The sequence below is a fragment of the Xiphophorus couchianus genome, chromosome 19, assembly GCF_001444195.1.
Source record: "Xiphophorus couchianus chromosome 19, X_couchianus-1.0, whole genome shotgun sequence".
NCBI classification, from domain to species: domain Eukaryota; kingdom Metazoa; phylum Chordata; class Actinopteri; order Cyprinodontiformes; family Poeciliidae; genus Xiphophorus; species Xiphophorus couchianus.
Window position 1 is genome coordinate 20,726,559 of NC_040246.1, and position 15,128 is coordinate 20,741,686.

At 37.9% G+C, this 15,128-nt stretch overlaps 2 protein-coding genes across 7 annotated transcripts in view; one reads left to right on the forward strand and one right to left on the reverse strand.

The window, feature by feature from the left end:
- fancm (FA complementation group M) overlaps window positions 1–1,503 on the forward strand; it is a 44,565-nt gene extending 43,062 nt beyond the window's left edge. For all 4 annotated transcript variants that reach the window (XM_028001237.1, XM_028001239.1, XM_028001238.1 and 1 more), the window contains one exon: window positions 340–1,503. In XM_028001237.1, coding sequence (XP_027857038.1) covers window positions 340–469 — 130 coding nt within the window. In that variant the 3' untranslated portion in view covers window positions 470–1,503. The remainder of the gene's footprint in view (window positions 1–339) is intronic.
- Window positions 1,333–12,950, reverse strand: slc25a29l (solute carrier family 25 member 29-like). 3 transcript variants are annotated; one of them, XM_028001243.1, is made up of 5 exons: window positions 12,571–12,950; window positions 12,422–12,500; window positions 8,352–8,395; window positions 4,550–4,633; window positions 1,333–3,446 (listed from the first exon to the last, which is right to left on the reverse strand). In XM_028001243.1, exons 2-5 carry the CDS (start codon window positions 12,453–12,455, stop codon window positions 2,691–2,693), a joined length of 918 nt encoding a protein of 305 aa, XP_027857044.1. In that variant the 5' UTR covers window positions 12,456–12,500; window positions 12,571–12,950; the 3' UTR covers window positions 1,333–2,690. The 3 variants fall into 3 exon arrangements, with proteins under 3 accessions (XP_027857044.1, XP_027857043.1, XP_027857045.1); XM_028001242.1 differs by having other exon boundaries at window positions 12,422–12,949; XM_028001244.1 differs by having other exon boundaries at window positions 6,775–8,395; window positions 12,422–12,947.
- Between the last annotated feature and the right edge of the window lie 2,178 nt (window positions 12,951–15,128).

The following is a 15,128-nucleotide window of genomic DNA, read 5'->3' on the forward strand; positions in this document are numbered from 1 at the left end:
GACGGGTCCAGCTGTCAGGGAGTGGCACCGTCCCTTTAAATGGATCATCTATCCGTCATCCATCCATTCAGTTTTTGTTGTAGATGTTCACCTCTTTCTTTCTCCGGTTGTCTGCTCCTCCATCCATCCATCGGTTCAGTTATTCCTCAGTTCGTCTGTCCCCTTATTCATCCGTCTTCTCATCCTTCTATCCATGAAACAGTTTACCCCTCATCCATCACAGATTCATCAATCTGTGAATAAATCAATTTATTTATTCTATAATTGTCAGTAGAGAATCTGGACAACTCATAAATGTGTCATAATTCTGTATTTTCTTCTCTTGTTTTTTACTTCCAGCTCTGTTGAGTCGATCCAGAAAGGCGGCTGCATGAGCCGATCCAGAGCCGAGGAGATCTATCGCTTCCTGCGTCGCTCCTGTGACTCCGCCCACTTCACCAAAACACCCAAAGCTGGAAAAAACGGCTAGAGCCCCGAAGGAGACGTGTAGCTCCGACATCGATCTGTTCAGCAGCTTTGGCAAAAATATCGAGTCTCAAAAGTGCAACAATTCAATAAATATTCTGAAAGTAAAAACCTGCATGGGATGTTTAAAACAAAAAATATTAATACATCCATTAAAATTTAAACACATCATGAATTTATGTTAAATTTCATTTACATTTAATATTCTGCTGATTATATATTATTGAATTATTGCACTTTTGTTCCTTGATTTGCTGATTCCAGTTACTGTGTAACTTTGTAGAAATTCCTCAGTGAGCGAAACGCCTCATCTTTTGCACAAGTTAAAGTAAATCGGGGTGTCCAAACTTTTTGTCCCAGGATCCAAACTGTTTAATTTTAACTACTGGCAGGCCTCAAAATTTATCAAATAAAAGGTTTTACTTACAAAATAGTAAAAATGTTATGAAATCTGTACATTAAAACCCCAAAACAGAAAATGAGGCTTTGGATTGTTGGATCATTAAAAGAAAAACTATTTTAAAAATTGTTTTGTCTTGTGGTTACGGCCGAACAAAATAATTACAAGGGCCACAAGTGGCCCCCGGACCTTACTTTGGACACCCCAGGGTTAAAAACACAAACCTCAACATTAAAGTAGACAAAATGTTTGTTTTATTCTCTTTTTTTCTTAACACTAAGATCCTTATCAAGAAATCTAAAGCACACTTTTGTCAAATAATGTGCATAAAAGTACAATAAATAAAATTGTTATTTTTTGTGATTTGCATTTTTATACTTGTAATATTGCTTCTCACCGCTAGAGGTCAGCATCTACTGACGTCAAACTGCTTTAATTGTCCACAATTAAAACTTGTGCAAACCGTCTTAGAAAACAAATCTTTATTATTTTTTTAAAGATCTACATTTGGATGGCTACTTTGGTACAAAGTATCGTACAGAATCAAGCACAGAATACAAAGCAGCATTCGACAGCTAAAGCAATCCTTCCAACTTTAAAAAAAAAAAAGCAAAACAAATTACAAGAAAGATTTACAAGTCATTCTAAAGCCTCAACAACAATCAGCAGCACTTTCACATTAATGTACATTATGTCCAACACAACACGCACCATCTACATACAGGGATATTACTTGTTTCTGCATGATTATTGGGAAATTTAACCCACATTTAAGCTCTTAAGTCTCAACATTCATCCAGTATAATCCATGCTATTCTGTAAAATATGCAGGTATGTAAAAAGAGCAGCTAATGGTGCAAGTGGGCGAACGTAGCTGGTCTGCTGCTGCCCCCTTGTGGACAAAGTGACTTCTGATAACAGTTTTCATTTCTTCCAACCCAACTCTACTCAACACAGCATTCAGTGTTTTTAGTAGTTACTGCAAAAAAACCAAAAATACATTTCGTCTTTGTTTCTTCAACCATTCATGTGGTTATTATAAGGTGCTTCTTTAAAACACAGACTTACGTTTGATTTTATCTGAGAAAATATCCAAAAATATATTTATGTTAACACAAGGAGGTTAAAGTCACACAAAGCCAGCTGACCTTTTAAAAATACTTTGGGAACGTTTTCGTAAACTATTCTCCGTTATTGCAAGATGCCAGATAATAGATGGTGGTTTTGATAAGTTAAGGTCATAAAAAATGACCAGAATAACTGCAAAGAATTACATGCATGCAGTCACTATCCGACCTAGATAGTAGGGATGCACGATAAATATCGGAACCAACATCGGTATCGGACAATATCTGTCAGATATGAACAATCTGTATTCATTTAACCCCCCAAATGTGTTGTAAAAGTGGTAAAATATAGATATCTGTAAATATTAACATCAAATATGGTTATTGGCTCATATTTTCATATTGATGCATCTTTACTAACAGCATTATTGTTTTTAAACTTGTTTGTAACAATTACAGTAATGATACAGTATGGGTGCACCGATTTATTTTGGGTGATCGGCCGATACTTGCATGTAAAGCCGATCTTATTTCAACCGCACGTTTGCAGTTAACAATAGTCACCTCACTGTTACAAACTCGGCCTAAAAACTGCAATCGGTGCACCCTTACACTACAGTTTGCTAATAGAACTATTGTACAAAAGCATGGGTGAGAAAAGAAGCCATATATACGCACAAATTCAGCTTTTAGTTTAAAAAAAGAAGTTTTTAAATACCACAGATGGATGGAGAGGTGAGTATCAGCTAACCTGTACCTTACATGCTGGTCGGCTGCGGCTGCAGCTGCACGGCGGGCGGCTCAGAGTTCTGCATGCTGCATTCTTCCTCCCGTCGCATGTATATTAAAAACAGAGTCACAGTGGCGAAGGTGGTGGCGTTGACCGGGAACGCGCGCAGCAGTGTGGACGTGAGGCCGCGAGTGAACACCCGGTACCCCTCCTTCTGTAAGCTCTGCCTGACGCAGTCCGCGATCCCGCTGTACTTGTTGACGCCGCCGACACCGTCGGCCTGCAGCCGCGACTTTATGACGTCCACCGGATACGTGGAGAGCCAGGAGGCGATGCCCGACATCCCGCCGGCGAACAGCAGCTTCGGAATCATGTACGGATCCTCCGGCTCGCAGCCCAGCGAACGCGTCAGCACGTCGTACGCCAGGAAGTACACGCCGAAGCCGGGCGTCTCGCGCAGCAGCGTGGTCACCATGCCGCGGTTGATGCCCCGGAAACCTTCCTTCCTGTAGATTCTCACCAGGCAGTCCAGGGAGTTCTTGTACATCTTCCTCTTAGACTTCTTCTCGCCGGTTCCCTGCATCTGCATGCGCGTCTTCGCCAGCTCCATCGGGCAGCAGATGACACACTGGATGGCTCCGGCGGCGGCGCCCGCCAGGAACTGGTTGAGGGGTGTGTCGCGGCCGAGCCTTCGCATGGTGTTGCCTTGGACGCCGAAGACAATGGCGTTGATGAACGTCAGCCCCATCATTGGAGAACCGATGCCTTTATACAGACCGAGCATCTGTGCAAAAGACAAACAAAGAGGTTTTCCTGCACCTGGGTTTATAAGAGAAACGTAAAACGAGTCTAAGTCGGGGCGTGCTGTGGTGGCGCAGGGGGTTAGCACGCCCCACGCTTGGAGGCCTTAGTCTTCGACGCGGAAGTCACGGGTTCGACTCCCTGTCCCGGCGACCTTTGCCGCCTGTCTGCCTACTGTCGCAAACGAGACGAAGACGTGCAACAGATGAAGACATTTTAACAGTTAGCATTACTTTCTGATAATGTTGCATGTTTAGCAGTTTGGAGTTAGTTTTTAGCAATGTTTTTTGTGCTTAGCATTAGCTTCCACTACTTTTTGAGTTTGACAGTTCATTAGATTTAGCAGCAATATCAGCATTGGCTACCACCAATGTAGTAGCTAACTATTGAGTTTGCTAATGTTTGGTGGTAGCTAGCTTCCTACTGGCAATAACTACTGCCGATTTTTGTGCAAACATTTATTCTCCATTACAACCAATGCAGCCATTTTTAAGTATGTCCACCAGAAGAAAAAAACAACATTAAGAAAATATATATGGTTTCCATGGTTCAACATATGTAGGCTATGATTTGACAAACACGTTCATCTAATTGGCTATTTTAGTGTAACCATCTAGAAAAATCAGAAAATATTTAACTGCCCAATCATGCCTTATTTGACACCAAAAAATATTAATCTGTGGTAAATATTAGCAAATGTAGCTCAAAAATAAATTCTTTTACATCTCGAATTTTTCAAACAACTAAACTCCTGGGAACATCTTTGCCAGTTTAGGTTCTTTAAAGATTTTGCTGAAATATTTAACCATCTGCCGCATTAACTTAAAATCATGACTCCAACTAAATGCAACCAAGTTTTGAACCAACTAGAAGTGAAACGTTAAAATCATAATTCCACCATGTGTGAAAGCGATGAGACCAAGCACACGCCACGAATAGCACAACAGTCCAAAGCCTTATTTAGCTCACTGATCCCAGCTGGAAGACACTCGTCTCTCTAAGGTGGGGCTGATGCATGTAATCGCAGATGGAGCTGAAACTAGACACTTAAAACCCAAGTAGGATAACAGAGAGGACGACACTTACCGATTCTTGGCGCACAATCGACTGAAAGCAGTGCAAAGTCCCGCGGTAAAGAGGTTTGTCCACATTTTGTACCTGAAGCCGCACCTGGGGACGACAGAGCTAACGTTAGCGGAGCGTTTGACAGACACAAAATAAAGAGCACAGTGACTACATATCACTGAAAAAAACACACAATCTTACCAAGTAATTTTGGTCTTTTTTATAGTGCAAATATCTTAGTACACTTGAAATAAATTCTAACTTTTCAATAAACAAGTCTTTAAAATAGCAGAAAAAGTACTTCTGACATTGGTAGATTATTTTACCTATAATACATTTTTCTCAATGTTATAAGTGAAACAATTTGCCAGTTTAACCAGTACTTTTTCTGTCAATATTAAGGAGTTATTTACTTAAAACTAGCTTCAGTGCAGCTACAACTAACGAGGAAATATCTACAGCAATAGATTACTTGAAAACATGTAAAGCCCCAGGCCCAGATGGGCTGCCAACAGAATTTTATAAGAAATGTAGAACATCTACAGGTGAGAAACTTTATTAGATCATCTCAAAATCAATGTGAGTCCATCCTTCTGATGTCCACCTTGGAAATCGAAATGAAGAATGATTGCTTTAGAAAAGGATTTATCTCCAAACTACATGGCATGTTAGTGGAGGGATCCTCCGAGTCGTCTTTATGGAAGCTCAATGCCTGGAGGGAGGATTTGCCTTCAGAGGACTGGGCTGGGAGAAGGCGTGTGCTGAAGCACAAACACAAACTACCAATACACGCCTCAAAGTACTGCAATATAATTGGCTAATGAGAACATATGTGATGCCAGAAAAGCTTAATAAGTACAATGGTGCCATCCCAGACCTGTGTATTAGATGAAGAGAAGGGAACATTCTTCCATTGTATCTGGATATGCAAGAAAGTTGCACAATTCTGGAGGGAGATTAAACAAGCTCTACAGATTATACTAGGTATAAAACCAGTTTTTGACCCCAAATTGTTCATTTTAGGTTTATATCCTGACAGACATCATATGTCCAGAAAGAGTATTACTGCCATGGATTTGTGTTTTCTACTTGTAAAAAGAGTCATAGCACTCTCTTGGAAGAGTACCAGTAAACCAAAATTCAGTAACTGGATTAATGAAATATAAACAACCTTACCAATGGAAAAGATTACTTTCATTATAAAAGGGAAACTATCGCTATTTCAAAATATTTGGGGTCCTTTTATGGAATATATAGAAAACATGGATATGGGTGAGTTATAGTTGTGGTTGGTCCCCTGCAGTGTCCTAAAATAATCTTCTTTATTTGTATACTTGACTGCTTTACTTTGAATTATACATTCGAGTTTGTATTTTCTGAACTACGAACAATACTGAACTAATTTGGGCTAATTCCTGGAAAATAGAGAAACCATTACTGTTGTTTCTTCTCGGGGGGGTTTGGGGTTGGGGGCATTGTTTTTCTTTTCTCATGTACTCTGTATGTAATAAGTGCTGCTCTAAAAGATCCCATAATGACCTGACATGCAAGGAAACACAAGTTGAATGTTGGACAATAATTTAACTATTGGACTTTTCCTTTGATGTGAGAGCACACAATGTTTTTCAAACATTGTTGAAAAATCAATAAAGATAATGTTGGGGAAAAAAAACTAGCTTCAATATCTTACTGAAAACTTACTTATAAGTTAGCTTTCATATTAAACGTACTAAGATACCACTTTTCCATAAAGCTCCCCTTATAGATGTTAATTAATCTCTTAACACTTTCTAAATAATTAATAACCGTTATGCATTAATTGTGAGAAAGTGATGAAACCAACTACTTTCTTGTCTCACCTATTTATTTTATTACACTAAATGTTTCAGACTACTTTGAAAGCACAATAAGCATTTGTAAGCTTGTTTTTTTTTTAGCATATATTAACATATTAATGATTTAGAAAGTGTTTACAGAGCCTTAGTCATCTAAAGTTGCACAAGAAACTAGACCAAAAATACTTGGTAAGGTTGTGTTTTTGCAGTGTACAAAGCAGGGAAATAAGCAGACAATCATTCATTTGAGGGGTTAAAATGCTTATGGGGTGCAACATTACCGAGTAAAACGTTGAGTAAAACAATAAAAAGGAGAAAAAAAGAAAATAAAAATGCCTTCTTGGCTTTTATATTTCTATAGCTCAAGACAGGACATTGGGTGAGATAAAGAAAGACCTGGACCATACTTACTAGGTCACATTTCCGTGGAGAGGTTGTTTATTTCTCTCTCTCATCTACAACACAGTGACACTGTAGCTGTTAAAGACAGCCGCCCCGAGCCCCAAGCAGACACCGGCTCAGGGAGAAACGACATCAAACAGCAAGGTGTCAAAAGAACTACAACCAACATCCATTCAGCCTCTGAAACAAGCTGCAACATTAACATTCGCCTTCATGTGAAGAAGCTTCCTCACCAGCGGACGCTTTTCCAGCACGGAAATATTTACTTTACGGCGGCTACGTTCACACTGCAGCCGGAAGTGGCAAGAAACTTTTTTTTTTGCCTTAAAGCGAGCCGTAGCCGATTTTTTATGACAGTCTGAAGAACACAAATTGGATTTTTTGATTGAATATGTGACTTTAAATCCATTACACATCTGATCGGGTCGCATTCATCCGACCGGAACCTCATTGATTCTCGACTATTCTGCGTCCTGAGACGCGCAAACATAAATAAGAAACAACAACCATGGCGGACAATAATGAGGATCAAGTTGTGAATGTGATAACTTTAAAATCGTAAGTTATTAGCATCCATGTTTACTTCCGCAAACACTGAGCACTTCTTCTTCTTTTCAGCATTGCGCTGCTCGCTAGCAGCTAGACGATACTGCGCCCTCTACTGCGCATGAGGGACATTTCAGGTCTTTTGAGTTCCATACAAGTCGCATATTTGGACGGATTATCAACTGGAAAACTGCCTGGATGATCCCCTATAAATATTTAATCGTAAATAATGTGAAGGAAATGTCATTTAAAATTCTTTATAAAATTTACCGTGCGGGAAAATTTTAAGATACTGTCAGTCCTCTTTTGGCACCAAACTTTGGAAGATTTATTAATAACCATATTTTAACGTGTTTTTACTTAAGTTAGTGAAGTGTTTCATTCCGTTTTTCTAAATTCCCCAGAAAGGATCCTAAATTTTTTTATATAATGAACTTGCTCATTTGTTTTGCGAAATTTAACATTTTTTATATGTAAATTTACGGTACCAATAAAGCACCTCATTTTATTAAATATATGGAGCTATATGTTAAATCAATAACAGTCTACTAAGGAAAAGGCTCTCAGAATAATTTATCTATGTAAATACTTTGTATGCTTGTCATTTATTTAAATTTAAAAAGTCACATTTGGAAAAAATGACTAAAGAAAATACAAATAAAATCAGTTTTGGGTCACTTCAGGCTGTAGTGTGAACATATCCTATGAGTTACTGGATTCTTACAAAACGCTGCCAATATTCACACACATTCTCTGAAGTAAACACAGCTGACCGGAAATATTATTTTTTAGGGTTTTGTAGAAAATGAATAACTGGGTTGGATTAGGAAGTACTGTCCCGTCCTTACAGGATTTTCTGGCCCCAATTTAGTGAAATATACCCTAAAAGTAAAACATACATGGGAAAAATAATTACAAATTTCATCCTTATGTCGAAAATGTTTATGTTCTGTTATTTAAAAAATGTAAATTCAGTAAATTATGTTTATTGCCTAACAAAGGTGAAAGAAAATCAAAGGAAGGAATTAGGAAACACCCACCTTTACAGTATCGAATGGATGGCCGACCAAAACACCAGCAGCACCTGCAAAAAAATTAAACTTAGTATATGCAAGAGTATATCTGTGCACCGATTGTAGTTTTCTGACTTCCTGATTAAATTTTGTTTTTCAGAAGAATCACTAAATACAGCAAAACAAGTACGTCCAAGCAGAAAGCAAATAAATCTCGACTATAACTCTGCTTGGTTTCTGTATAATATCTGGGTTTCAATCTTTGTTTTTATGATGGTTGTTGTAAATTGTGAAGCACGTTAGTCAACTGCAGTTGTTTTAAATGTGTGACAAATAAATTCGACATCGACTGTGAATCGACACCGGCCCCATTTAGTCCGATTTAATCGAACTGTAGTTTGTTCTTCTAGAAAGTCCGGTTCATTTGGGACGGTGTGAATTAAACCGCCAACAACTCAGAACGCTCCAAAAGCAGGAAGTGGCTCACAGAGCAAGGCATTCTGGGTAAACACAACCAGAAAACATGCTAGCTTAGTGCTAGCAGGAGAAATGGCTTGTAGTCTTTTACAAACAAATCCTACAAACATTTTTGTTTACATTTGTTAATTAAGGAAGTTGGATTCTGTCTTTATTTGGGTGTTTTCATGTCGTTTGTTTCAGCGATTCTTGGTAGTTTTCCCCTTAATTTGAATCATTCTTCAGCTTTTCATGCGATATTAATATTTATCTCATGTTCTGACACAAAAACCGTAAAAAGCAAATTATTTTTCTTAGGATTGGAGATAATATTTGTGCAAATGACACCAAACTGACATTTTCAAGCAAATCTGTTTTCATTTTGACATTTAATCAAGTTTCATCACATATTTCTGCAGCTGTAAATCTGTTTTTTATACATTTGTGGAAGCCTTTTGTTTTTTGGCTCCCTTTGCAGCCCGACCAGCTGTTGAGTCATCAGTTGGTCGCTGCACCTTTAGCAGTGACGTCAGTCGTAACGCTGCCCGTCCTTGACTCATGTCAATGACCCCAAAACTCAATTTTACAGCAATTATCTCCGTTTATGGGCCAAAGCACACTTTGAAAACGAAAACATGCGTAAAAATGAACTTTTCTGATCGACGGGAAGGTTTAAATTTGTAGGAAAACGTTTGGTTTTAACTCGCTGACCTTTGTGGACGAGAAACATTTCTGACAAATTTAATAAAACCCTGAGTGGGTCATTTATAAAACGTCATAAGTGAGTTATTACAGGCAGAAAAAACAGACGCTGCACTGCAAAAACAACATTTTACCAAGTATTTTTGGTCTAGTTTCTATTGCAAATGTATTATTACACTTTAAATAAGACAAAACTAACTTACAAGTAACTTTTCAGCAAGAAATGTCATCTTTTCAAGTCAATAATTTCATAATATTGTTTGTATTTTAATATTGATTGTATTTTACTATAAAACAGACTCTAATTGGGGTTTTTTCTACAAACTGCAGTTGAACATCTTGTAAAGCTACTTGAGAAGTCTATTGTTGCGAAACAAAACAAGCAGAGAGATTTAAAAAGGAGCGGCAAAAACAAATGACGTGGATTAGAAATGCTTGTCAACAATTCATGGCTTCATCCAGAACAAGTTATTCTGGAATATCGTCTCTGCTGCCAGGATATTTAGCTGCTAGCATAGCATACAGGAACAGTCTTCAGTCAGAGGCTTCTGCAGACTCTCTGGAATACTGACTGCTACTGGAGCTCCTTCCTGTCCACAGCGTCACCACCCAAAACGACTCAACATTTTATTCCCCTTTGGGGTAAATAAAGTATTTTAAATGTAAATTGGCACACTACATAAAAAAATTAAAATAAATCGATTTTAATCTGCTTTTTTGTGAAATTATATTTTCAGTATAATGTTAAAAAAAAAAAAAACTAGGAAGCTAAGCCCACCCACTTTTGTTTAAATATAAACTGAAGGAATTTAAAATGTTTTATTTGTTCACACTGTCTTTTCCTCTTGTCACATCATTTAAACAGAATCTCTAAACCGTTTGAACACAAAAACTAGCTTCTCAATTAAAAATAATGTCTGAATCGAATCTCTAGACTGAAATATTTGCATTTCTATTATTAACTGTTGATTTTGTTTAATAAGCTGCCACCTGCACCTCCCTCCAAACTCTTTCCTGATGTTTGCAGCACAGCTTTGAGAGAAGAACAGCTGACAAGTTTCCCAAACGTTCCTGTTGCTGCTTTTCAGTGGAAACCAGTTTACCAAGAATGAATGAACTCAGGACTCCCACAAACTTCCCAGATTGCAACTTTTACGTAAACATTTAGCAAAAACACATCAGCTTTATTGTGTTCTTATCCGTTTCATGAATCCTGAAACGCTGAGCTGTTTCTCAGCTTCTCGTTCAACAGTGTTGACATCTGAATCCACTCTGATCATCTATAATTCAACATCTACGAATTAATTATCCAAAGTTATTTGAGGCACAATTTGTGGGCTAGAATGCAAAAGCAAAGAGACTTTCTTTGGGATCTAAACAAAATCCAGTTTCAGAACCACAAGTTTTTAAAAGCTGTTTTAAGATGCTCCAAAGGCCAAAAAATTTAACTTTTTCTAAAAAACAGATACAATATAACCTTTGATACTGCGAGCAGTCTTGATAAAGAAAGCAACTATACTGTCTTAATACTTCAGTTTTGTAGAGCAAATTTAACCCAGCACATGTTGGCAACCATTTTCTCCGTACAGTACGCCTGTAATGTTGAGACATGACACAGGAAAAAACTAAAATATTGTATTTTTTAAGTGTGCATTTGTCTGTGAGTTTTTTGTCAGCCACTTAAACAAAAAAATAATTAATGTATTGAACTAAAGTTGTCCAACTTTAAAGTTAAAAGACAATCTTTACAGGAATTTCAATGGTCGACTGGAACATAAGAAATAATCTGGAAGCTAAAGCATAAGTGTTCAACTCCTCCTAGAGATTTTCAGTAGTGGTAAGCTAATTATTTCATTTTCTCTTGACCTACTAGTTACTTGTTTTCTTTGTTTAAAAAAAAGGAAATGTATATTGAGTTAAAATTGCCAAACTTTAAAGTTAAAAGACAACTTTTACATAATTTTCACTAAAAACTCAAGACTTTAATTTTTTGAATCATAGGAAATAATCTGGAAGCTAAGACATAATAAAAGTCTTCACTTCTTTTTACTCTGTTTCAAACAAAAAAGTAGCTTTGTTCTCGTTTATGCTTACTTGCTTCAAATTAATTTATTGAACAAAAGTTCCCAAACTTTAACGTTAAAATGCAAAATTTTCAGTAGAATCCAAGATTTCAATCTTTTGGATCATAAGAAATAATCTGGAAGCTAAAACATAATAAATGTTCACTTCTTCCCATTTATTTTCAAACAGAAAAGTAATAGTAAGCTAACCATTTTGTACACACACGTCCTCTCTTATCCTACTGATTACTTTTCTTTGTTTGTTTTCTTTGTTTGTTTTTTTTAACTGTTTGAAATTAATTAATAAAGTAAACGTTTCCAGTCAATTTTCTTTCTTATTTATCCAATATTAGATAAATATGTGAATAAACTGGTTGCATAGTTCTGAAGCCAATCCCTTGTCCTTTACTGTGCAACTCCCCAATGTGTAATGAAGATGACTAATGGTCAGTCAACCCAGGACAGAAAAAAATAGGAGTATTAAGTCTATTAAACTCGGTGTAACCTCTAGAAAGATCAGAGTGCTGGTATTTCCTAACTCAGCTGCTGGGATATTGGGAAACAAACTGGGAATCAGGCTGGGAATCACCACTACCAGTCTCTGAGCTGCAGATCCCAAAAGTTGCATCCGGGTTACTACCAGCCTAAAAGAAATCAATAAATTAACAAATACCTGCTAATTCACAGCTTCCATTTTATTATCATCACTCCCCGTTGTTACAAAAGATGATCTGGATCCGGAGGTGTGAGACTCGCAGCTCTTCCTTAGATTTTCCAGCTGAATGAGTTTCCTGCGATGGAAAATCACCGGCGCGGCTAAAGCTAATGCTAACCAGCTATGCTAACTCACCGACGGGAAAAAACAAACACACTCACCTCCCACACATCCAGCGGCGAAGTCTAGGGCCATTCCTTTAGTTAATTAACAAGTTGGAAGCTTTCACGTGGATTTAAGCTGTAATTCAGAATCAATTATAAAAAATATATATAGTTGTGTTTGGATCTGATTGAAACAGCAGATTTACCCCCCGGCTCGGTGGTCAGCCAGGCTGGAGAAGGTAAACAGCTACTATCGCTAATGAAACCGGCTCTCACTTGGAGTAAATCGTCTTAATTTGTCCCTCTTACTAGAGCTGCTCTCCCTGCCAGACCTTTCTATTTCTGTACGGCGGCAGAAGGCGGAGGTGTGCCCTTTTTAAGGCGGCCCAATCGGCTTTCTTGCAAGCAGACAACTCCCCTAGCGAGCCCTATCCGCCCCCCGGATCCATTGGCTGCAGCGGCTTAAATGAGGGTTAAAATTGTCGCGGCTGATCCCACAGCGTTAAAATCAACAGTGTTATCGCCGTGGTGCCCAGCAGCTTGCGTGAGTTTGCGAAGGAGGACGAGAAGGACGGTCTGCTGCAATCTGCGTGACCCCTGAGCAACGTGAGCTGCAGGACACTGGGGCAACACAACATCAAAATTACCCAGAGCCACTTCAGCAGAAAGGATTCACAGTAAAATCATCCACAAGATTATTGGAATATTCTTGAAAAGTTTAACTATCTTTTGTAATTAAAAAATAAAGGAGGCAGCAGGGGCGATTCTAGGATCTGACTTTTAGGGGGGCTGAGACCCATGAGAAGATATTCGTTGGTGTGGTTTTCTAAATCTGACTGCTTATTTACATACATTCACAAACAAAATTAAGAGACATGTTGTAATTACAAAACGCAACATTTTGTACTGAACAACTACAAAATAATATTCAAATAAATAAAGCCAATGCTGTACAAAATTTCCATTTATAAATATCACAAAAATAACAATAAATTAGGTCAAAAAATCAAACAAAATAGGTGTCAATCACCTCGGCTACTTTTGTGCTGGTTTGTGCAGCAAAATCTTTTGTTTGTGCTGCTATCATTCAATTAATACAATATAACAATATAAAACAATTGTTTTTATTGTTTTATACTTGTGCATATGTATTAATTGTTTTTATCTTGTAACCAGGTTGCTATGTATTGCAAATTGTTTGCTCAGGTCCCTCTTGAAAATGAGATCTAGATCTCAACGGGGTTTACCTGATTAAATAAAGGAATAATAAAAAATAAATAAAAATTCTAAAGATATTAAGAAAAATGTTCTCTAGGGGTCAACAGAGGTCAACCAGCCCCTCGCCACCCCCCCACCCTCTTCAAATCAGACGAAATGGGTGTCAATTAACCCGACTCCGTTTGTGCTGGTTTGTGCAGCAAAAAGTTTCGTTCGTGCTGCTATCATTCTAAAGATATTAAGAAAAATGTTCTCTAGGGGTCATCAGAGGTCAACCACTCCTGTGGCCCTGCTCACATTTGCAAAAATAAATAAATTTGGTGTCAATCAACTGTGCTACGTGTGTGCAGCAAACATTTTGGCTTGTGAAGCTTTGGCTTTGAAGATATCAATTACAGTTTACATTTCTTGATGTCAAGCGTTCTGGTTTTGCTTTGAACATATGACTGAAAACTTAAAGCAGAGAAGCTTCACTTATTCCGTTATGACCAACTCATGATCACAATTGTTTACAAATGACTTTAATTTTGAATTTTTTTTTTTTTTTTTTGCACAGATGAGCTGTCTTATACTGTACTGAAACAGTTACAGTTTTGGAAAATATGTAAAAAAAAAAATACATTCCTTTTATGAATCTTGCATACTGCAGGTGCAAGTGGACAAACGTACCTTGATGCACTGCTATGAAGTATTGAAAAGAAGTGTTGCTGATAACATTGACCTCAAAAAGGCTGAGTAGATGCCAAGCACATGTTTGGTTTTATTCTTATTTTTTGTATTTCAAAAGTACAGTTTGTCTAATACTATACCATACCAACTTTATTTATGAAGCACTTTATACACCGACAGGAGCAAAGTGCTACACATAATCATAAAATACAATGCAATTATAAAACAGAAAAGATTGAATATAAAATACATATTAATATACAGACACAATAAAACAAAGTGTAACCTCTCAGATTGTGCCAAAAGCCAAAGAAAAAAGATGGGTCTTAAGAAGGGACTTAAAAACAGCGAGTGAAGAGGCCAAAGAAAGATCATCCCATAGCTGGGAGCTGCCACAGAAAAAGCCCGGTTCCCTCTGAGCTGCACTTTGTCTTTAGCACCTTCTGAGGCAACTGGTCATCTGACCTGAGGGAACAGGACGGTGTGTACCAATGTAACAGCTCAGACAGATAGGGAGGGGCGAGGCTATTAAGAGCTTTAAAAACAAATAAAAGGATTTTAAAATGAATCCTAATATGAACTGGCAACTAGGCCTGTTGTCCATCCATCCATCCATCCATTTTCTGTTCACCCTCGTCCCTAATGGGGTCGGGAGGGTTGCTGGTGCCTATCTCCAGCTACGTTCCGGGCGAGAGGCGGGGTACACCCTGGACAGGTCGCCAGTCTGTCGCAGGGCAAGGCCTGTTGTCATAAACAATAAATCAATTAATCGCACCATAAATTAAAACTATCGACCTCATTGTAATTATCGGCTTTATCGTTTCTTCCGGCCTTTTTCTCTTTCTGTTGATGACACTGAATGAAAAATGGCTCAACT